Source organism: Panulirus ornatus, chromosome 51, assembly GCF_036320965.1.
Source record: "Panulirus ornatus isolate Po-2019 chromosome 51, ASM3632096v1, whole genome shotgun sequence".
Taxonomy (NCBI): domain Eukaryota; kingdom Metazoa; phylum Arthropoda; class Malacostraca; order Decapoda; family Palinuridae; genus Panulirus; species Panulirus ornatus.
This window is the reverse complement of record NC_092274.1, coordinates 1266540-1291669: the sequence shown is the minus strand read 5'-3', so window position 1 is coordinate 1291669 and position 25130 is coordinate 1266540. Positions and strand designations below refer to the sequence as shown.

Genomic DNA, 25130 nt, shown 5'->3' with positions numbered 1-25130 from the left:
AGTTCTTGGGGCTTGACTTTAGGCAAGACTCTGGTTCTAGTACATCATCCATAACAGATAGTGTTGTTATGAGCAATCGAGGTTGTTGTTCATCTGTTCCTGAAAATGGTCATTCATGCTCCAAAACCTTTTAATCAAAAGAAAATTATCATGCAGTGGTTTGATAATTCCCTTGGAAGTATAATTCTGCTGTCCTGATAATCAACATATTTTTTCTTACTACACAAATATTTCCTTCCGCAAAACTATAAGATTTTCTGTGAATATTAGTCAACCCTTTCATTTTCTTTTAAAAAATCATAATATACGATAAGTGGAAACTCATTCCTTTAATTTCCAAAAATTTTCTTATGGGAGTGCTGCAAATACTTCATAAAATAAATATAACCAGAGTAGTGAATTACACATGTTTGTCCTACTTCAATAAACAAATAATTTTTAATATAATTTCAAAAATCTAAGTCAAGGAATATGTAACGAAAAAAATCTAAAATGTATACAAAATACAAAAAAGCAATCAAGAGTACCAACCATCCAAATGATATATATGATAAGTGGAAACTCATTCCTTTAGCTTCCAAAAATTTGTCTTACTATAAGTGTGGTAAAACTTCAAAAAACAAATATGTCCAAAGTAGTGAGTCACACATGTTTGTCCTACTTCAATAAACAAATAATTTTCAATTTCAATATTATTTTAAAAATCTAAGTCAAAGAATATGTAATGAAAAGAATTCCAAATGCATGCCAAATATAAAACAACTGGAGTAACACCTCATTTCAAAGTCCATCAAATTCTTTTTTCTTTTCCTTTTTTGCTAACTATACATACAGACATACAGCAGAGTAACACAGTATATGGTAAGTAAAGACTTTTTATTATGTGGTTGTAATTACAAGTACATTCCCTGCTGTCCATGCTCAATCCCAACCAAATTTCTGCTGAAGTAACACGTGTTTAATCCATCCAATAACGTAAAACCTCATTAAATGTGTGATATCCCTGCTAAACTCCATATAAATCCATACTAAACCCTTAAATTCCATGCTGTGCCTCTGCTAAACCCATGATAAACTCATACTAAGATGCTGCAAAACCAATACTGAGTCCTGATAACCTTTACTGAACCCCTCTTAAACCAATGCTGAGCACAGCTAAGCCCAAGCTGAACCACTGTGAAAATCATGCTGAGGCCCTGTCATCCATGTTGAATCCCTGTAAAACCCATGTTACCCACGTTGACCCAAACAGAACTTTTACTTCACATACGTCAATTGGACAACACTGTGGGCTATAACTCACTGATTTGAAGGAGGTATAATGTAGGGGACTGACTCTCCAGGGAGTGCTCATGTCATCTCCGCAATAATTGCGAGGCGTCACCTGTGATAAAAATTGCCATTGTAGTCACTCTGAGGAACTTATTGGATATCTGTGACTTTCTTTAGGGAACAGAAACATTTCTGTGGGTCCTGGATAAAGTATAAAGTGATGAGAAGATGGAGTGAGTGAAGGACTGTTAAATGTGTTTGATGATAGAGTGGCAGACATAGGGAATTTTGTTTGAAGTGTTATGCAAAGTACGAGAGTTAGAGTCATGAGAAATGGTTTGGTGAAGTGAGAGGAAGTGATGAAAGCCTTGCAGAAGCTGAAATACAGCAATGCAGCTGGAGTGGATGGTACTGCAGTTGAATTTATTAAGAAAGAAGGTGCCTGAGGATTGGCAGAATGCATGTATAGAGCAGTGTTTAAAGGAAAGGGGGATAAAGGTGAGTATTGACAGAGGTGAAAGCATGTACAGAACATCAGACCAGGGAGGAGCAGTGTGGTTCCAGAAGTGGTAGAGGATGTGTGGATTAGGTATTTGCTTTGAAAAATGTGTGAGAAATACTTAGAAAAACAGATGGACTTGTATGTGGCATTTATGGAATTGGAGAAGGCATATGATAGGACTAACTGAGATGCTTTGTGGAAGGTGTAAGAATATATGGTGTGGGAGATAAACTGCTAAATGCAGTGAGAAGTCTTTATCATGGGTGTAAGGCATGTGTACAAGTAGGAGGAGAGGAGTTTGAATGGTTCTAAGTGAAGGCAGGTCTCTGGCATTATGCATTATGTTGGGAATGAGAAAGCCAGGGAAGTGAGTCAGGTTTTGTTTGCTGATGGTGCAGCACTGATGGCAGATTAGAATGTGAAACTGTAAAAGATGGTGACTGAGTCTGGAAGAGTGTGTGAAAGCAGGGAGTTTAGATCAAATGTGAAGAAAAACAAAGTTATTAGGTTTAGCAGGGTTGAAAGAAGGTTGGTTGGGGTGTGAGTTTGAATGGAGAGAAACTGGAGGACGTGAAGTGTCTTAGATAACCGGGAGTGGACATGGAAGTGGAAGCGAGTCACAGGGTGGGTGAGGGGTCAAAGATTTTAGGAGCACTAAAGAACTGAAGAATGTGTGAAAGAGAGACTGTCATCTGGGAGGGTAAAAATGGATATGTTTGAAGGTATGAGCCCCAACAATATTACAAGGATGTGAGGCATGGACTATAGATGAAACTGCAGAGGAGTGTGGATGTGTTGGAAATGAGACTTTTGACCAGGTAAGTAATGAAAAGGTATGAGAGATATGTGGTAATACAAAGAGTGTGGTTAAGACAACTGAAGGGGGTGTGCTGAGAGGGTTTGGACATAAAAAGAGCATGAGTGGGGAAGGTTGCCAAAGACAATATATGTGTCAGGAGTGGATGGAACACAGAGAATAAGGAGACCATATTAGAGATGGATGAATAGAGTGAACATGCAAGAGAGTGAAATACATTCACAGGATAAAATGAATTGGAACAATGTGTTATACAGGGGTTGATGTGATGTCAATGGACTGAACAAAGGTATGCGAGGCATCCTGGGTAAAAGACAGGTAGGTCTGTGGGGCCTGGCTGTTATAAGGGAGCTGCGGTTTCAGTATGATACAGATAACTGATAGAGAATGGATGTGAGCGGATGCAGCCTTTTTTTGTCTGTTCATGGCACTCTCATTATCATGGGAAACAGTGATCAAGTATGGGAGAGAGAAAAAGAATATATATCATTTTTCATACATGCTCACCATTTCCTGCATTAGCAAGGTAGCATCTAGAACAGAAAACTGAGCCTCCGATGGAAAAATCCTCACCTGTCCCACATCCCAGCTCCTCAGGAGGGGAGGATTTCCATCCCCCTACTCACATCCCTTTTAGTTACCTTCTACAACATGCAGGGAATACATCCCCAGGGATAGGCCATATCTGCTCACATCCATACACGACCTGTCATGCATAATGCATTGAAACCACAGCTCCCTACCCACATCCAGGCTCCACAGACCTTTCCATGGTTTATCCCAAACGTTTCATATGCCCTGGTTCAGTCCATATATAGTCTGCTTGTAGTTTGGTAGTCCCCATGGAGTTATAAGGGTGCAAATCTTGATGCCTGAGGGCTAAAGAATAGAAGGAGTTTGATGTGTTGGGAATAAGCTTAGATTTTCTGCTAAAGAAGAAAACTTCACAAAGCGACAAGTCTTAAAATGGTGTTCCACAAGTGAACATGGCAGTAAAGTAGTTCTTTGAGGTATCATGTACGGAAGTCATGGCAGTAAAGTAGTTTGTCAAGTTACCATGCAGGGAAGTCATGGCAGGAAAGGAAAGGAAACTTTGAGGTGTCCTGCTGGAGGACATGGCATTCTTGTAGTATCTGGAAGATATGAGTGGGTTTTAAGGACAGCTCCTTACAGGAGGGGGGTATGATGTGAAGGCAAGAAAATATCAAGAGAAGCTGAAAAAACAAGTTGTCTACTGAAAGTGAAAATGCCAAGTTATGAAACATTACCCAAGTAAAAACAGACACTAATGAAAGATTAGAAAATGAAAGAAAAGTATCAATGTAATATCATCAGTATCTTTATTTCACTGTAGACTCAGATGTATTATTCATGCAGCCTGTGTTATCATAGATACCTGTACAAGATTAAACAAGAGTAGAGGCATAAAGAAAAACAGTAACTTAAAATTAAAGAGGGTTTTCCACCTATGAGGCAGCAGAAGTGTAGAAATTTTCTTTTTGAAACAAATGATGTTGACATGCTTACATTCCCTTACACAAATCTAATAAGAATTACATAAGTTAATACTCACATCACTTTCCAGGTCTACATTTCATGGTCCATACAGGGAAAAACAATCATGAGCTTCAGAATTTTTACGATCAAAGTAAACTATTTCCTTGTCACTATCTATAAATAATGATATGAAAAGTGCGAGGTAAGTCAGTCTCTGTTTATGCCTGTGTGAGTTTAACATATGTCTACTTGTTCTAGAAGTACTCACAACAGCATTGTAGATGCACCTTTTGTCAAGCTGGTTCCAGTCGGCACTGAAGGTGAGGTTAGGATACATCACCTCACCCAAAGTCACCTTCTCCGTCGATAAACATGGCTCTTTGTTGTCATCACCCTGTAATGCATGAGTAACTGAAGCTAAATTTGTTATGAAAGCAGGAGGGAAGGAATCGTACATGGAGAGGGTATTCAGTGGACTGGTTCATGAGATGATAGGGATTGATGAGGACAGGCTGAATGGGAAACAGATAATGATGGGGTATGAGATGCAAGATAGATGATTTGTAAAAACAAACAAAGAACATCAGATGATTACCAACTCTACGTAATATTCCACACACATACATACATATGCCCCATTAATGTAAAATTCCCTCCTTGTACAGTAAAAATAAGCAATTACAAGCAGGTAAATAGGAAATATAACTGTCACCAAAGGCCAACATTAGGAGAGCAATTTAGAAGACTGACAGTCTGCTGGCAAACATCAGAATATGGATATGAAAATTTTTAGCCAGCCATTCGAATATTACAGAAGGGCAAAACCAGAATACGCTTTTCATGTTTGATCGGCAGAGGTGTCCCCCAGAGGAAAACTGGAAAGATATTACCAGAATTAAAGAACTGAGATACTGGGAAACGCTAAAGAAGAGAGAGGGACAACTTGATCACAACCTTTAAGTTTATAAAACAGATCAACGGCATAGAAAATGAATAGATCTTTGAGAGATGGAGGGACAGAGCAACCAAAGGACATAATACAAAATTCAGAAAGATACTTGTCAAAAAAAGATGCATGATGGATGCATGATACTTTTATAAAGATGTAAGGTACTTTTATAGCATGAAAGTGGAGGATGAATGGAATAAGATGACAGCAGAGAAGGTTCAAAAGGTAGGGGGCCCCTAAGATTGTAAAAGTCTCTTCCCTCCAGTACAAAGAGGTGATGACACACACACATCACACACACACACATCACATACACACAAACATACAGAACTGAAGAACACAAAAGAAATTATGATAAAAATGCAAGGATAAGAGATGGGGGCCTATTACTGTGAAGCTTGCTCTACAAAGTTAAAATATGTACTGGCACATATACACATACATCAACACAGACATATACTAGTATATTCTGCCTTGGTCTGGCAAGGTATAATGTGATCTGCCAGCATCATCTAATGTGATATAGTTTGGTCTGACATGGTGTAAAGTAATCAAGCATGATTTAATGTGATCTGGTTGGGTTTGCCATGGTCTAATCTGGTAGGGTGAAATATGATCTCAAATGGTATAAAGTGATCCGGCCCAGTCGAATGTGATTTGCATTGGTAGTATGTGAATTATGCGGGTCAAGTGTAATCTGGGCTGGTCTGTCATGGTCTAATGTAATCCAGTATAGTCTAATATGATTCAGATGGGTCAGTGGAGGTCTAATGTGACCCAGCAGGGTCTAATATGATCTATCACAGTATAATTTGATTTGGTATGGTCTACTGAGTGCTGTTATAGTCCAATATTGTGTGACAATCAAGATAATCTGGCCTTCCTTAATGTAAATGCCTATTTGTGCTGTACAGGGATACAGTTTTACAATCATATGGTCCTATTTCTTGAACTTTATCTCCTTTTCTACAACTTTCTAAATTTCCATATGTTATCCATGTTCAAAACTTCCTCTGTGTTTTGACTCTGTTGTGAACAAGCCCAAGTTAGACTAACATGTCATTAATCAGATCAAAGATTTAAGAGTACCTTAAACTTAACCCCTACAGAACAATGTCACGACTCAAGGTTATGATGGTTATGCCATTGTACCCAAGAGTCCAAGGGTTATACCAATATGCTCAAGGGTACAGTGTACAGAGGTCCCTTGCCTACAGTTTTGCAAGCCATAGGTTCTTCCAATAACATAACTTCATTGGTTGGCAAAGGACTTCTTACAGTTAAGCAAATAATGATGTCAGATGGAATGAATCAGAGATGTCCAATTTAAATGTGAGATGCAGGAGGTATGCCAAATGTTGGTACAGTATATGGCTAATCTCAAACACTATAACAGTCTGGTCAAAGAATGTAGAACCCACCAGTGAAAGTTTATATTGGATGCAGGGTGCTCAGCCAAGGGTTGAAACTCATGGAATGCTTGTGTTAAGCCAAAAACTCTTGATGTCTTAACATAAGATTATCAAAATTTCTAGACTGACAAGCAAAAACAAAAGTCAGACACTTTACCCTTGGTTAAAGTAACATAAGTAAAATTCAAGACACTTGGGTGTAAACTGGGTAATTCACTAACCTTAGGTGTAAACTGGGTCAAGGCAAGATTTCTAGGTGTATGCAGGAAAGAATTCAAGACTCCTATGTGTGAAATGAATAAATCTGAAGGTTTTTAGATGAAAACTAGATAAAATTCGAGGCTCTGAGGTGTAAAGATAGTAAAATTCAGAAAGGGTAAATTTCAAGGCTCATAAGTGTACAAATAGGGTAAAATTCAAGATTCCTACTAGGGGTGTACAGGAAGCAGAATTTAAAACTTGTAGGTGAAAAGCAGGTAAAATTAAAGACTCCTAGATGTAAAACTGGTAAAGTTTAAGACACCTAGATGGAAAGTATGTAAAATTCAAGACTTTTAGTTGTATAGTCATGTAAAATCAGAAAATCCTCGGAGTACAGTAAGTAAAATTCAAGAATCCTGTGTGGAAAGTAAGGAAAATTCATGACTCCTAGGTGTGTGATATGTAAAATTCAAGACTCCTGCAAGTACAATTAGTAAAATTCAAGACTACTAAGCAAAAAGTTTGTAAAATTCAAAACTCCACAGTGCAAAGTGGGCACTTTGATATTCAAATCCTAGGCATAAAGTACATAACGTTCAAGACTTCTGGGTGTACAGCAGGTAAAATCTAAGACTTCTTGGTGTAGAGTAGGTAAACTTCATGATACCTGGTTGAAAAGTAGATAAACTTCAAGACTTCTAAGTGTAAAGTTGGTAAAATCTAAGAGTAATAGGCATAAAGTTGGTACAATATACAGCTAGATGGAGAACATGTAAAATTCAAGACACCAAAGTGTAAATGGGTAAAATTCAAGGCAACTTGGAGGAAAGTAGGTAAAATACAAGACATCTACATGTAAAGTGGATAAAAATGAAGACTCCCTGGTGCAGCATCATGTTTTACAGTATTCATAATTTTCACGACTGTCAACAAGGATGTAGAAACCAGGTTTATGGGGCAATTGCAAAATCTTACCTTCCTTGTGATGGGAGTGAGAACCATCTCATAAATGACAGCTGTTTTATATCTAGCCACACTGATGCTGGAAATACTGCTGTGCCATGGTCGGCTCCTGCATGGCGAGGAAGGTTTAGTTAGGATAGTGATCAAAACAGTAATCAGGATAATAAATGAAGGAGGCGATGGTGATGACAAAAACAAAGATGGAAAGTGGTGGTGATGATGATAGCAGTGATGATGGTGGGAGCTGGAAGTGAAGACTGCAGCAATGATGGTAAAGATACAAATAAACATGGTGTGGTGATGATAATTACTGATCAGCTAACTCACCAGCTGTCCCTCTCAGCATATTCGCATCATTCACATCTAAAAGTTTTCTCTGGACCCCTATTAATTAGCGCATAATTCCCCAAATGGCAGAGGTGATGGTGATGATAACAGTGATGACGATGACACAGTCAAGATGGTGTGCAGTGGTGATAACAGTAATGACAGCGATGATGATGGTGAGTGATGATGTTAATGACAGCAATGATGTTGGTGAAAGATGATGATAATGACAGCAGTCAAAACCAACTTTTGAAGTTTTTCACTTGAACCTGCTGGCACTGCTGTTCCATCAGTGGCCCCCCCTCACCCCTAGAAACGGCATACTCACCTTTTCCAAGACCCTTGCATTTACCTTCCTCACCTTCTCATTCATAAACAAATTAAACAGCCGTGGTGATATCTAACCTAACTGCTGCAGATCCACCTTCACCTGGAACCACTCACCCTCCTCCCTACCTACTTGCAGACATGCCTTACTCTTATGTTAAAAACTCCTTACTGTTTCTAATAACTTTCCTCCCACACCATAGATTTGTAACACCTTCCACAAAGCATCTTTATTAACCCTATCACATACTTTCCTCATGTCCATAAATGCCACATGCAAATCCTTCTGTTCCTCTATGGATTTCTCTCACATATCCTTCAATGCAAACACTTGATTTGCATATCTCTACACTCCTAAAATCAAATTGTTACTCCCCAGTCTGATGCTCTGTGCAAGCCACCATCCATTCAATCACCACTCTTCCATAAAACTCACCACATTTACTCAACTGACTCATACCTCCATAAGTTTGTTCCCCCTTACCTTTATACAATGACACTATACATGCAATCCCCTAGTCCTCAGGCACCTCCCCTGATCCATATATACAATGGAAATCTTATTTAACTAATCAAAAATACAGTCATCCCCTTTCTTAAGAAATTCAATTGCAATACCATCGACTTCAGCTGCACTGCCACATTTCTTCTCATACAAGGTTTTCACTATCTCTTTTCTCTTCTCCACACCACTTTCCATTATCATTATTATTGTTATTATCATTATAGTGATTATCATTATTATTATCATTATTGTTATTATGAAATTCTAATAAAGTTTACACCAAAATATCAAGCTATGTTAGGTATTTTCTGAAGCCTGGTTATCCTAGATAATGATTCCAGGCAGTTTGACAGAAATGTTTGCTAAGCTTTCATAGTGATGCTAGCTTAGCTGTGCTGAGTGGTGAACCCAACTTAGGATATCTAGACTTGCATAGCAATGCTACATTACCTCCGATATATAACTTCCTTAGCTGTAATGAGTAGTGAACTTATACCTGAGAAATAATTCTAAGCGATGTTTGAAAGCTCAAGAACCTAAGCTAGCGTATATAGTAAATAATAGTCAGCTGTGTTGGGGAGTAAGATTGTATGGCTTACCAGTTCGTGCTATAATGCACTTCATCCTCAGGTTCTGTAAGATTCTTGAACATCACATTGTTAGATGACCATCCATCACTATGGACTGTTACACACTCTTCCTTTGCAATGAAGCAGATCAGGGTTCCTCTCATAAGATTCTATCAAAGAGCAAGATTAACAGAAACTGTAAAAAGATATTAAATGTCAACATATACTACTCCTATACCCTTAACAAGTCAATGACACCTCAATAAGATCCAATCTATTTTATGATAGTTGTTAGTAGGCCTTAGGTTTCATAATCAAAGGAAACATAAGGCCCATCAACAATGACCAAAAAATAATTTCATTAACTATCATCAATGCAAGAAAACATCACATCTCTAGCTTAAAAACAACCTAGCACAAAGATCAGTGACTGTCCAGAGAAGTCATGTCATTCAAAAATTCTAATGCCCACCAGAGAACTGCAAGGCCTGTTCGTCATATATAGGCATGATCACCACTAAATTGTCCTAGCATCTTCCATGTCATTTACAGAGTCGGAGCCTGAGGATACACTTGAGCTCCTGCCACAACACCACCCTAATGAGAGAGATATTGGAGAAAAGAACATCTACAATGAATGCTTCACCTGACCCTAGATGCCTTCAAATACTCAAGGCCCTCTACATTAAGGAGAGATCCCCATGTATGAACCTGCAGACTGATGATCTTGTATACTGAGTGCTCAATGCCTGATCTGTCTCAGCAAGTGATACAAGAACTGATAACATCATGCAACTGCCAGTACAGCTGACCTGATGAGCCCAGCTTTCACTGGTCAGGCAAGTGAGTCGTAGCCTTACATATTCATCTACCTAAGCAGTATGAGAAAATCATTAGACAAGCTGAAGGCATCAGCAAGAAATTGATAAATGCCAAATCAGCAGTCATATTTAATAAAACACTTTTGAGAGAAGATTTCCTGCTAATATATGTATAGGCAGGGGAGAAAGGATTCTACCTCTGTATTCCCTGTGCATCATAGAAGGAAACTAAAGGGGGCAGGAGAAGGGGCTGGAAAACCTCCCCTGGTATTTCAATTTCTAAAAGAGGAAAACACAAGAAGTCAAATAGAGTGGTAATCCTCTTCAAAGGCTCAGATTGGGTGTCTGAATGTGTGTAGTTGTAGCCAAGATGAGAAGAGAAGAGAGACAGGAAGTATGTTTGAGGAAAGAAACTGGATGTTCTGGCTCTGAATGAAACAAAGCTCAAGGGTAAAGGGTAAGAATGATTTGGAAATGTCTTGGGAGTAAAGTCAGGGGTTGGAGAGAGGACAAGAGCAAAGAAAGGAGTAGCACTACTCATGAAGCTGGAGTTGTGGAAGTGTGTGATAGTGTAAAAAAGTAAATTCTAGATTGATGTGGGTAAAACTGAAAGTGGATGGCAAGAGAGGGGTGATTATTGGTGTTAATGCACCTGGCCATGAAAAGAAAGATCATGAGAGGTAAGTACTTTTGGAAGCAGATGAGTGAGTGTATCAGCAGGTATGGTGCAAGAGGCTGGGTATTAGTAATGGGTGATTTAAATAAAAAGGTAAGTAATGTGGCAGTTGAAGGTACAATGCCTGTGTGCTACCTCGCACACATGAGGGGGGAGGGGGATGTTATTCCATGTGTGGCGAGGTGGCGATGGGAATAAATAAAGGCAGACAGTATGAATTATGTACATGTGTATATATGTATATGTCTGTGTGTGTATATATATGTGTACATTGAGATGTATAGGTATGTATATTTGCGTGTGTGGACGTGTATGTATATACATGTGTATGGGGGTGGGTTGGGCCATTTCTTTAGTTTGTTTCCTTGCGCTACCTCGCACACGTGGGAGACAGCGACAAAGCAAAATAATAATAATAATAATAAATATAATATATATATATATATATATATGGAACCATGGAAGCGGAAGTGGATCATAGGGTGGGGGAGGGGGCGAAAATCCTGGGGGCCTTGAAGAATGTGTGGAAGTCGAGAACATTATCTCGGAAAGCAAAAATGGGTATGTTTGAAGGAATAGTGGTTCCAACAATGTTGTATGGTTGCGAGGCGTGGGCTATGGATAGAGTTGTGCGCAGGAGGATGGATGTGCTGGAAATGAGATGTTTGAGGACAATGTGTGGTGTGAGGTGGTTTGATCGAGTGAGTAACGTAAGGGTAAGAGAGATGTGTGGAAATAAAAAGAGCGTGGTTGAGAGAGCAGAAGAGGGTGTTTTGAAGTGGTTTGGGCACATGGAGAGGATGAGTGAGGAAAGATTGACCAAGAGGATATATGTGTCGGAGGTGGAGGGAACAAGGAGAAGAGGGAGACCAAATTGGAGGTGGAAAGATGGAGTGAAAAAGATTTTGTGTGATCGGGGCCTGAACATGCAGGAGGGTGAAAGGAGGGCAAGGAATAGAGTGAATTGGAGCGATGTGGTATACAGGGGTTGACGTGCTGTCAGTGGATTGAATCAAGGCATGTGAAGCGTCTGGGGTAAACCATGGAAAGCTGTGTAGGTATGTATATTTGCGTGTGTGGACGTGTGTATGTACATGTGTATGGGGGGGGGTTGGGCCATTTCTTTCGTCTGTTTCCTTGCGCTACCTCGCAAACGCGGGAGACAGCGACAAAGTATAATAAAAAAAAAAAAAAAAAAAAAAAAAATATATACAACCAAAGTTCAACTGAAAATCCATTCCAGGGCAATTCATCCAAGCATCTGAAATACTTAATCAACAACTTAACCTAGGGCTCTTCATTCTGTAAGTTACCAAATTTCTGTTGAAAAAAATAAAAAGACAAATTAACCAGGGATCTGTCAAACCTCATGACATTGGTCTACTGTTTTATCAGAAACAGTTCAAAATGGAATTACAAGGATTCTCCTTGGGTACATGCTATCTATCTGACCTAGTTCTTCTAATGCATCCACAGCATAATAATATACAACAGTCACTAACCTCACACGTCCTTTCTTTGTTAATAACCCAATTTCCATCATGACAGCTCCTCACAATTACAGTGTAATCTGCAATGAAAATAAATGAATGTATATATAAATAAATAAATAAATAAATAAATAAATAAATAAATATATATATATATATATATATATATATATATATATATATATATATATATATATATATTTTTTTTTTTTTTTTTTTCATACTATTTGCCATTTCCCGCGATAGCGAGGTAGCGTTGAGAACAGAGGACCGGGAGGGAGCAGGGGGCTGGAAATCCTCCCCTCTCAGTTTTTTTTTAATTTTCCAAAAGAAGGAACAGAGAATTGGGCCAGGTGAGGGTATTCCCTCAAAGGCCCAGTCCTCTGTTCTTAACGCTACCTCGCTAATGCGGGAAATGGCGAATAGTTTGAAAGAAAGAAAGAAATATATATATATATATATATATATATATATATATATATATATATATATATATATATATATATATATATATATTTCAAACCATTTCAAAACACCCTCTTCTGCTCTCTCAACCACGCTCTTTTTATTTCCACACATCTCTCTTACCCCTACGTTACTTACTCGATCAAACCACCTCACACCACACATTGTCCTCAAACATCTCATTTCCAGCACATCCATCCTCCTGCGCACAACTCTATCCATAGCCCACGCCTCGCAACCATACAACATTGTTGGAACCACTATTCCTTCAAACATACCCATTTTTGCTTTCCGAGATAATGTTCTCGACTTCCACACATTCTTCAAGGCTCCCAGGATTTTCGCCCCCTCCCTCACCCTATGATCCACTTCCGCGGTTCCATCCGCTGCCAGATCCACTCCCAGATATCTAAAACACTTTACTTCCTCCAGTTTTTCTCCATTCAAACTTACCTCCCAATTGACTTGACCCTCAACCCTACTGTACCTAATTACCTTGCTCTTATTCACATTTACTCTTAACTATATATTTATATTTATTTATTTATTTTGCTTATTTTTTCATACTATTCGCCATTTCCTGCGAGTGAGGTATATATATATATATATATATATATATATATATATATATATATATATATATATATATATATACATATATATATATATATATAATTTTTTTCACACAAATTCACCATTTCCCACATTAGCGAGGTAGAGTTAGAAAAGAGGACTGAACCTTAGAGGGAATATCCTCTATTGGCCCCCTTCGTTTTTTTTTTTTCTTTTTAAGTAAAAAACAGGAGGGGAGGATTTCCACCCATCTGCTCCCTCCCCTTTTTGTTGCCTTCTACAACACGCAGGGAACACGTGGGAAGAGATGCAGATTGAGTGAGAGAAGAGGGAGAAGAATTGAATGATGTGGATGTTAAGTCATCAATGTATGAGTGCATTGAATTATCTGTGGAGGAGAGGATATCATTGGAAAAAAGGATAAAAAGTGTAGGGGACAGGATAGAACCTTGAGGTACACTACTGTTGATGGAGAAAAGGGGGGAGGCTGATCCATCAACAACCACAGAGACAGATCGGCCAGAGAGGAAGCTTGATACGAAGGAGCACAGTGAGGGAGGGAAGCCAAAAGAGGGGAGCTTAATGATGAGACCCTGATGCCACACTCTGTCAAGAGCTTTGGATATGTCAAAGGCAACTACACAACTATATATGACTCCCAAAAATCACAATCTTAATGATGAGACTCTGATGCCACACTCTGTCAAGAGCTTTGGATATGTCAAAGGCAACTACACAACTATATATGACTCCCGAAAATCACAATCTTTCAGGGATGATAAGACAATATACTGGTGATCAGAGAGAAGATTGTGATTTCTGAGATGTTTAAGGATATGGGAGTTGAAGAGGGATTCAAAGACTTTGAAAATGGTAGATGTCAAAGCATTAAGACAATAGTTAGCGGGGTCAGAATTGCTACCCTCCTTCAGGATGGGAGGTATCAAAGTATGCTTCCAAGGAGAAGGAAGTTTTGTTTTTAAACAGGAACGGGACAGACAAACAAGCACAGGTGCAAGTTCAAGAGGCACACTCTTTCAATACATGGGACTGCCATCAGGAACATAAGCCTTGCTTCCATCCAGAGAAAGAAACACTTTTTGGACAGTCTGAAAAGAGATTAATGGAAGAGGCATAGGATGAGAAAGAGGAGCATCAAGGGGTGAAGGAATGTTAGAGTCATCCCAGGTGGAGTTAGAGGAGAAATGGGAGCCAAAGAGAGTTACTTTGTCAATGGGGGAGACAGATATAGTACCATCAGAACAGAAAAGTGAAGGAAACTTAGAGCGACAGAAGTTGTTATACATTCCCTTTGCTAAAGACCAGAAAGACTTAACAATGGATGATGAGGAGAGGTTATTGCACTTCCTTTGAATAAAGGAATGCTTTACTTCATGGATAACGTGCTTGCAGCATGTTTGGACATCAATAAAAGCTGGATGGGAGCCAAAGTAAGGAGAGTTTTTCCAAGCCTGGTATGCCTGATTTCTTGCCTGCATGGCCTCATAGCAGGAATGGCTGAACCATGGATTGGGTGAAGAGGTCATCTTGGATGAAGAGAGGATAAATGCTTCCTTCCATTCCCACAAGAATAACCTCTACTATGAGTATGGTGGAGACAGAAGCATCACCATAAAAGAGTATGGTGGAGACAGAAGCATCACCATATGAGACAGTATTTTAATCATTAGCATCAAATTAATCATTTTAATCATTATTACTATTAAATCAATTATGATCATTATCATTATTACCACTATCACACACCATTACAAGCCACTTAAAATGTCTTTAAAACCACAGAATGTTGCTAGCATAAGCCTTACACTTATTTTCTTTGCAGCCTGTAGCGCTAACATTAAGCACACGGTAGCCAGGGTGGCTGGCCACAGCAGTTATGTTCATCATGTCCTCAGAGGCACCTGGGGTGGGTAAGCCACAGAGGTCGTGTATCAAAAAACCTTAGGGAAGAGAGGGTAGCATTATGGTAAGTGCTGGTACTGGTTAATAATAAGGATTAAACTTATACTTACAATATACAAAACAATAATCAAATATATATGGATGAATGCAAGCAAGTATGAATATGTACATGTGTATATATGTATATGTATGTATGGAAAGTATCACAATTTTGCGCGTGATCAAGTATATTCCTAAGAGTCCACGGGGAAAATGAAACATGATAAATTCCCAAGTGCACTTTCGTGTAATAATCACATCTCTCTTGTGTCTCCCCTGATGATGTGATTATTACACGAAAGTGCACTTGGGAACTTATTGTGTTTCATTTTCCCCATGGACTCTTAGGAATATGTATGTATATGTAAGTGTATGGGTGTTTATGCTCTCTCAAGCACACTTTTCTTATTTCCACACATATCTATTACCCTTTCATTACTTAATCAAACTGTCTCACACTACATAGTCCTCAAACATTTCATTTCCAACACATCCACCCTCCTCTGTAAAAACCCTATCTATAGCCTGTGCCTTGCAACCATATAACATTGTTGGAACTACAAGTCCTTCTAATATACCCACTTTTATTCTCTCAGATAACGTTCTCTCCTTCCACACATTTTTCATCACTCCTAGAACCTTTGCCCCCTCCCGTACCCTATGACTCACTTCCACTTCCATGGTTCCATTCGCTGCTAAGTCCACTCCCAGATATCAAAAACACTTTACTTCCACCAATTTTTCTCCATTCAAACTTACATCTCAATTAACTTGACCCTCAACCCTACTGAACCTAATAACCTTGCTCATATTCACATTTACTCTCAGCTTTCTCTTTTCACACACTTTTCCAAACTCAGTCACCAACTTATGCAGTTCCTCAATCAAATAAGGCACAAGAACTGTATCAGTGCCGAACAATAACTGGCTCACTTCTCAGGCACTCTCATCCCCAACAGAATGCATATTTGACCCCTCTCCAAAACCCTTGCATCTATCTTCCTAACCACCACATCCATTAACAAATCAAACAACCATGGGGACATCATACACCCCTGCCACAGACTGAACTTCAGTGAAAACCAATCGCTCTCCTCTCTTCCTACTTGTACACATGCATTACATACTTGGTAAAAACTTTTCATAGCTTCTAGCAGCTCCCACACCACATACTCTTAAGACCTTTCACAAAGCATCTCTATCAACTCTACCATATGCCTTCTCCAGATCCATAAATGCAACATACAAATCCATCTGTTTTTCCAAATATTTCCCACACACATTCTTCAAAGCAAACACCTGATCCACACATCCTCCATCACTTCTGAAACCACACTGCTTCTCCCCAATCTGATGCTCTGTAAATGCCTTCACCCTCTCAATCAATACCCTCCCATACAACTTCCCAGGAATACTCAACAAACATATGCCTCTGTAGTTTGAACACTCACCTTTATCCCCTTTTGCCTTTGTACAATGGCACTATATTTTTTTTTTTTTTTTTTTTTTTTTTGTGCCACTGTCTCCTGTGTTTGCGAGGTAGCGCAAGGAAACAGACGAAAGAAATGGCCCAACCCACCCCCATACACATGTATATACATACACGTCCACACACCCAAATATACATACTACACAGCTTTCCATGGTTTACCCCAGATGCTTCACATGCCTTGATTCAATCCACTGACAGCACGTCAACCCCGGTATACCATATCGATCCAATTCACTCTATTCCTTGCCCTCCTTTCACCCTCCTGCATGTTCAGGCCCCGATCACACAAAATCTTTTTCACTCCATCTTTCACCTCCAATTTGGTCTCCCACTTCTCCTCATTCCCTCTACCTCCGACACATATATCCTCTTGGTCAATCTTTCCTCACTTATTCTCTCCATGTGCCCAAACCATTTCAAAACACCCTCTTCTGCTCTCTCAACCATGCTCTTTTTATTTCCACACATCTCTCTTACCCTTACATTACTTACTCGATCAAACCACCTCACACCACATATTGTCCTCAAACATCTCATTTCCAGCACATCCACCCTCCTGCGCACAACTCTATCCATAGCCCACGCCTCGCAACCATACAACATTGTTGGAACCACTATTCCTTCAAACATACCCATTTTTGCTTTCCGAGATAATGTTCTCGACTTCCAAACATTCTTCAAGGCTCTCAGGATTTTCACCCCCTCCCCCACCCTATGATTCACTTCCACTTCCATGGTTCCATCCACTGCCAGATCCACTCCCAGATATCTAAAACACTTAACTTCCTCCAGTTTTTCTCCATTCAAACTTACCTCCCAATTGACTTGACCCTCGACCCTACTGTACCTAATAACCTTGCTCTTATTCACATTTACTCTCAGCTTTCTTCTTTCACACACTTTACCAAACTCAGTCACCAGCTTCTGCAGTTTCTCACCTGAATCAGCCACCAGCACTGTATCATCAGCAAACAACAACTGACTCGCTTCCCAAGCTCTCTCATCCATAACAGACTGCATACTTACCCCTCTCTCCAAAACTCTTGCATTCACCTCCCTAACAACCCCATCCATAAACAAATTAAACAACCATGGAGACATCATGCATATATGCCCATATACATACATATACATATCAACACACGCACACACACACACACATATACATACCTAATAAGATAATCAAAAAAGTTGCGAAGTATTTCATTAAGCTGTTCACAATTCAACACAAGACGTCAGGGTTCTTATCACTCCCGGCTGTTGGCATGATGGGAAACACATAGAGGTCAAACAGGTGTTACATATACCATTTTTATGTTATAATCACTATGCTATTGTTACGTTAATGTTTATTCCCTAACTATCTGATTATCATCATATATGTATGGCCAAATACATTACATGAGGAGCAATGCACTTAACTCGTGTCAGGCCTGGCCGTCAGTACACTAACAGGGATTATTATTATGTATTTTCTGGTGTGTGCATCAAAAAGTTGAGGCGGTTGGTTGCAGTGTTGTACACAGGTTAAGTAGAAGGTTTGGAGTTAGAGATGACACACCACAACGGACGTAACCAACTAAGCCTACTCCCTCTACCTCCAGCGTTTATAACTCAATAGTTTTCTTCTTTTTTAACTGGAGGAAAATTGAGATTCCAAAAATCAGAGGCCTGCCCGGGAACAGACCCTCTCAAGACTGGTAAATAACTGGGTATCTAGCTTAGGCAAGTGTGTGGATGTGTATCTACACATAATAAAGACATTAAGGGTTGAGAGGAGACAGAGCGACAAGCGTGTAAAATTCTCTGACAGTAAAAATGACAGGTCGTGCTTACAGATGTCTGTTTCATTGATCATGACTCGGGTATGGTAGTCGCAATAGCGCCACGATTGTGGATGCCATTAGAAGGTATTTTGGGTATCATTAGAAGGTATGGATAATCTTCACTAGGTAGCAAAGGCTGATGAATCTGCGATATCTTCCTTCCACTGTATATTAAATAATATTGGGTGTGCTGAAGGAGGCAACCCTCAAAGCTCCACAGTCAAATGTAAACAAACTGGCATGATGGTTCTTTGCCCGAAAATATAAATCAACGTCAGATAAGGAACAAAGTATATAACTAAATTCCCCAGTCAGAATTCATATAGTCAAATACCCGAGATGAGAATCATAAAACGCATTTCGCTAATGTATTCCTAACAGTTAGTGGGCCTCAATAAGAATAACAAGCAGTTTTGCTGGAGACTGAAATTTGGTTGAGCATTCATCAAAGATCGATGCACTATACCATTTCCATTTCAATACAGTGTTCAATGGAAAATTGGTTTTCCCTGCGATACTTGCTTACGGTGATGCAAGAAAAATATAATTTTAGAATCAACCCGTGTCCAACCTTGTATGATCATACAAAGTACTGTCTAAATTTATCCTCATAATTTAGATATATAAAAAAACAACCATCCTCCTTAACCAACGTCGTCATGACGTCAAGCGCTCGCGATAGCGGTGAGAAAAAAAAAAGCATTGCCACCAACTGTTTACTGGATTAAATATCACTAAACATATTCGCATTGTCTGCATCTCTCATTTTTCAGCTAATTTACAATCATGTTAAGAACTGGTGGCTGCTGGGTGGCACATGTATCCATTGATCATTCAAGGAGGAATGAATTCAAAAGTCTAGCTGCATCTGGAACAAATGATAAATTTGCCCGTGACATTATAGTCACCACAGCTTGTTAGATGATACTGAACCGCGTATTCTTATTGCTGCTGAACCATCATCACAGGAGCTGTAATATATGCATGTGTCACTATACACACAGCGAGAGGGAACATAGAGTAGAGAACAAGGAACATAATGTGCAATGAGACCATGTATGGTTTTTAAAGTATTTTAAACACCTAAAGAAAGGATTTAAACTTATCTGCTCGCCCAGCCATGATGTAGTGTAGCAAATTTCAAGCATCACAATACAATAATCATCGGTTTCATGGCACTTGCCATTGGACGATGAAATTTTCAGACTTTTACATAATCATTACGTCTCCTTTGAAGAGTAGAGTTTACCAAACATAATAACGAAACATCAAGTCATGACAAGAGAAGCAGAGTATCAGAACTTCGAGGTGTTAAGAAATGCGGCCCAACCTGGAGCTGGCAACATCCACAATAATCACATGATGTGTCAGGTTCCCGAGCATTGCATGCTCCATCTGGTGGTGGTGAGGGCACACAAGCAGCTACGATACCTCTCAGGAGATTATAGAAGAGAGGAAATGTAACCAACATTGCGGCGTAGGGGAAGCGGGTCAAGTTCTGAATTAAGCTAAAGGCCGGTTTTGAAATTCGGACGGCTTTCGACCCAACTCTGCCAAGTAAGATAGTGACTTATAATCTAAGGAGAGATGCGTAAATCTATATATAAACAAAAAATCGTTGCAAATAATCTATGAGTAGTTGGTTAACGGACAATAACAAGCAGGTTCTGTATTGCATAACACTGATGTGGGACAAGGTCAACATACTGTGATGAACTACAGTTATTAGCAATTCAATATAAGTATACTTAAGATTAATGCAATTAAACAAGGCACCACTAGTTTTTGAATTAATAATCCTGTTTGTCTATATCATTAGCGTGACATACAAACAATGGAAGGACACTTACCTTTCTTCTCCCAGCAGAATAAGTGAGGAACAAGCATTCATGTACCCAGAATGTGTTGGTGTCCGTGGGTGGGGAGCTCTGCGTGGGTCTGCTTACGTTCACCCAGTGGCTCGCGTGACACTCACTGTGTAGCTTATTGTGGTGAACCGCGAACTGACTGCTGATGGCCCGACCACAGAGGCGAAATGTGACGTCACCTCCGGTACTAAACATCTCGAGGGCAACGTTCAAAATCTAGAGATTGTCAGTACAAAACAGAGCTTTATGTACAGAAACGCAGGCTGCCAATCATTGGTTATAGAGAGCAGCGGGTTTGGAAACAATGACTAATGCCATATATGGACTTACATGTATGAAAACCACTCGTATTTCCTCCTATCGATACTGGAAAGCAAATTATTACGAGTGGAAATACTGTCTGGAAAATATCCAACCCTATGACGCCCCGTGGCTGAAGGAGTGACTGTCTTCAAATCATGAGTCTGGTTAGTTTCCAGGTTAAACCATTTTATACAGGGAGTAAGTGAAGCTAAATACAAATTAGAGTTATGGGTCTTAAGTCGCTCTCACGAATCACTAAACCTTCCAGCACATCACACGACGCTCTCACGAATCACTAAACCTTCCAGCACATCACACGACGCTCTCATGAATCACTAAACCTTCCAGCACATCACATGACGCTCTCACGAATCACTAAACCTTCCAGCACATCACACGACGCTCTCACGAATCACTAAACCTTCCAGCACATCACACGACGCTCTCATGAATCACTAAACCTTCCAGCACATCACACGACGCTCTCATGAATCACTAAACCTTCCAGCACATCACATGACGCTCTCACGAATCACTAAACCTTCCAGCACATCACACGACGCTCTCACGAATCACTAAACCTTCCAGCACATCACACGACGCTCTCACGAATCACTAAACCTTCCAGCACATCACACGACGCTCTCACGAATCACTAAACCTTCCAGCACATCACACGACGCTCTCACGAATCACTAAACCTTCCAGCACATCACACGACGCTCTCATGAATCACTAAACCTTCCAGCACATCACATGACGCTCTCACGAATCACTAAACCTTCCAGCACATCACACGACGCTCTCACGAATCACTAAACCTTCCAGCACATCACATGACGCTCTCACGAATCACTAAACCTTCCAGCACATCACACGACGCTCTCACGAATCACTAAACCTTCCAGCACATCACATGACGCTCTCACGAATCACTAAACCTTCCAGCACATCACACGACGCTCTCATGAATCACTAAACCTTCCAGCACATCACATGACGCTCTCACGAATCACTAAACCTTCCAGCACATCACATGACGCTCTCACGAATCACTAAACCTTCCAGCACATCACATGACGCTCTCACGAATCACGAAACCTCAATCGAGGGTTGCAAAGGCAACGCTACCAAATCCTGTACCCCATCTACATTAGAATCACTAATCCATCGGCCTCACGAACAACAAAAGTGAAAGAGACTGTGATCCACGTTATGTGGCGTGTATTCAATCCTGGCTCAGCATTATACACACATCCAGACGAGTTAAAAAAAAAAGATTCCAATCCACTTTGCTTGGACAGACGTGGCCTCAAAAGCCTGCCATGGAGGTCTGAAAGTACACCATAGGCATAATGATAACCATCACATACAGCCAGAAACATCTATAACCCTATAGCTCACCAGGCAGGAAGGGGAATGGCACATTACACAAGATCGGCCACACCCTGGAGGTAACGAAGACTTCTCATACAGTAAACCAGTCAGCAAGTTTCTGTGATAGAAGGTCTTCAGTATCTTCTTATAACAACTTCAGTATCTTCTTATAACAACCCATTTCCTCCCACAGTGTGACAGGAAAATCATTAGGAATGCCCTATCCTTGGATAGTGGCGGCTCAAGAAACGTCGGAATCACCAAAATCAAATTGGTTTACGGGGATTTAAAAAGCACCCAATTCTGCAGTCAGAGCCAAAATAACTTACCAACCTACGAGTGCGTACGGAGAGACTTTGACAAACCATCAGGCAAGGGTAAAGTGTACCTAGAGTCAGAGAAGGATGAGACAAGGAGGAGATATGAAAGGAAGGAGAGACATAGAGAAGGGGGAGATAATACAATCAGCAGCAAGATAAGCTCCCTAACATCCGCTGGAGAGAGAGAGTTTAGAATGCCAACGTCTCTCTAATGTTTGCTTACTAAGAACGATCAAATGTCTCCAAGATATTTACGACTAGCAGTTGACTACGTATGATTACAGTGTTGTGTGTTATGTTTGTGTGATGAAGGTACTAACAACATGTGGAAGAAGGTTAATACTCATCTGCTCCCTTCGCTTAAACTCCCGTTCCACACTTATTTTTCGTGAATTCATACGAACCCTTTCATAAGTTTTTATATACCATTTTTCTTCTCGTTTGGTGATAACTTTGGCTGACTGTCGCAGTACCTGGTCTTCACTGTAAATTGACAGAGTTACGGGTCAAACTTTTTTTTTAACCACTAGACCACCATATCAGCTCAGAAAGTTGCGACAGGACCAGGATTCCTCGCAGCGAGGCCCGACAGGGTAACGTCCTGTCGCCTTAGATCTTTATCATTCCCGCACCAGTTATCTCCCCTCCAGCAGGGCCTCTAAAATTAGAGGGGAGTGTGAAGAGGGTACATCGTACCAAAGCCCTGGGGTCCAAAAGAGACCCGGGTATTTCATAGAATCTCAGAAGATACAGAAAATCAACAGAGCGATCCATTGCACCCCTCTCATCTTCCATAACCTATTTGGCCTTAGAGCTCACGGTATAAGACCGTAGTGGGTACACACAGGATGACTAACGGAGAAGGGAAGGGAAACCGAAAGAAACTTTGTTCCCCCTGATAAAATTCCTCTCAAGAGGCCAAAATATAAGAAGCCTACCGGTACACAACATCAACTACCTCGAGGGCCCCCCCCCCCTCACCAACACCACCTACCAGAGGGGCCCCTCGCCAACATCACCTACCTGAGGGCCCCTCGCCAACATCACCTACCTGAGGACCCCCTCGCCAACATCATTCTCCCCACCTTGCACCTAATCTTCCTGGTAAGGCCTTCAGTATGACCAGCCTAACAACTGCACGAGTTCACAATAAGCAAGCCACACAATGCGCCATATTCATTCTTCATGTCTCATGTTCTTCAGTTGTCCAACTGTTACGTAACTGTTACCCTACAAAGCAAAGGTCACCCAACAATCAAGGAATTACCAGCTGGGTCACCATGGACGTAACCATTTATGGTACGTTGTAGTAATACTGAGGAAACAAGAAATACGTGTATAGCAAGAATGGTGCACGAATAGAAAAGGTGATATATATATATATATATATATATATATATATATATATATATATATATATATATAATTTTATATCTATACTTGATCGTCGTTTTTCGTGTCAATGAGGTAGTGTCTGGAAACGGCCGAAGGATGGCCCATCCACTTATATGCATATTATATATATATATATATATATGGTTTACCCCAGACGCTTTACATGCCTTGATTCAATCCATTGACAGCACGTCAACCCCGGTATACCACATCGATCCAATTCACTCTATTCCTTGCCCTCCTTTCACCCCCCTGCATGTTCAGGCCCCGATCACACAAAATCTTTTTCACTCCATCTTTCCACCTCCAATTTGGTCTCCCTCTTCTCCTCGTTCCCTCCACCTCCGACACATATATCCTCTTGGTCAATCTTTCCTCACTCATTCTCTCCATGTGACCAAACCATTTCAAAACACCCTCTTCTGCTCTCTCAACCACGCTCTTTTTATTTCCGCACATCTCCCTTACCCTTACGTTACTCACTCGATCAAACCACCTCACACCACACATTGTCCTCAAACATCTCATTTCCAGCACATCCATCCTCCTGCGCACAACTCTATCCATAGTCCACGCCTCGCAACCATACAACATTGTTGGAACCACTATTCCTTCAAACATACCCATTTTTGCTTTCCGAGATAATGTTCTCGACTTCCACACATTCTTCAAGGCTCCCAGGATTTTCGCCCCCTCCCCCACCCTATGATCCACTTCCGCTTCCATGTTTCCATCCGCTGCCAGATCCACTCCCAGATATCTAAAACACTTCACTTCCTCCAGTTTTTCTCCATTCAAACTCACCTCCCAATTGACTTGACCCTCAACCCTACTGTACCTAATAACCTTGCTCTTATTCACATTTACTCTTAACTTTCTTCTTTCACACACTTTACCAAACTCAGTCACCAGCTTCTGCAGTTTCTCACATGAATCAGCCACCAGCGCTGTATCATCAGCGAACAACAACTGACTCACTTCCCAAGCTCTCTCATCCCCAACAGACTTCATACTTGCCCCTCTTTCCATAACTCTTGCATTCACCTCCCTAACAACCCCATCCATAAACAAATTAAACAACCATGGAGACATCACACACCCCTGCCGCAAACCTACATTCACTGAGAACCAAGCACTTTCCTCTCTTCCTACACGTACACATGCCTTACATCCTCGATAAAAACTTTTCACTGCTTCTAACAACTTGCCTCCCACACCATA

General features: G+C 40.3%; 1 protein-coding gene across 12 annotated transcripts in view; it reads right to left on the bottom strand.

Moving 5' to 3' along the window:
* LOC139764805 (uncharacterized) overlaps positions 1 to 20669 on the bottom strand; it is a 30370-nt gene extending 9701 nt beyond the window's left edge. The window contains exons 1-9 of one of the 12 annotated variants that reach the window (XM_071691736.1): positions 20497 to 20639; positions 18244 to 18457; positions 17991 to 18079; positions 15193 to 15327; positions 12341 to 12408; positions 9372 to 9511; positions 7626 to 7722; positions 4357 to 4482; positions 1304 to 1384 (exon numbers count right to left, since the gene is read on the bottom strand). In XM_071691736.1, coding sequence (XP_071547837.1) covers positions 1304 to 1384; positions 4357 to 4482; positions 7626 to 7722; positions 9372 to 9511; positions 12341 to 12408; positions 15193 to 15327; positions 17991 to 18027 — 684 coding nt within the window. In that variant the 5' untranslated portion in view covers positions 18028 to 18079; positions 18244 to 18457; positions 20497 to 20639. Of the gene's footprint in view, positions 1 to 1303; positions 1385 to 4356; positions 4483 to 7625; positions 7723 to 9371; positions 9512 to 12340; positions 12409 to 15192; positions 15328 to 17988; positions 18080 to 18243; positions 18892 to 20496 lie in introns of those variants that run through there. The other 11 variants (XM_071691735.1, XR_011716473.1, XM_071691737.1 and 8 more) reach the window with 11 other exon arrangements.
* Positions 20670 to 25130: the final 4461 nt, after the last annotated feature.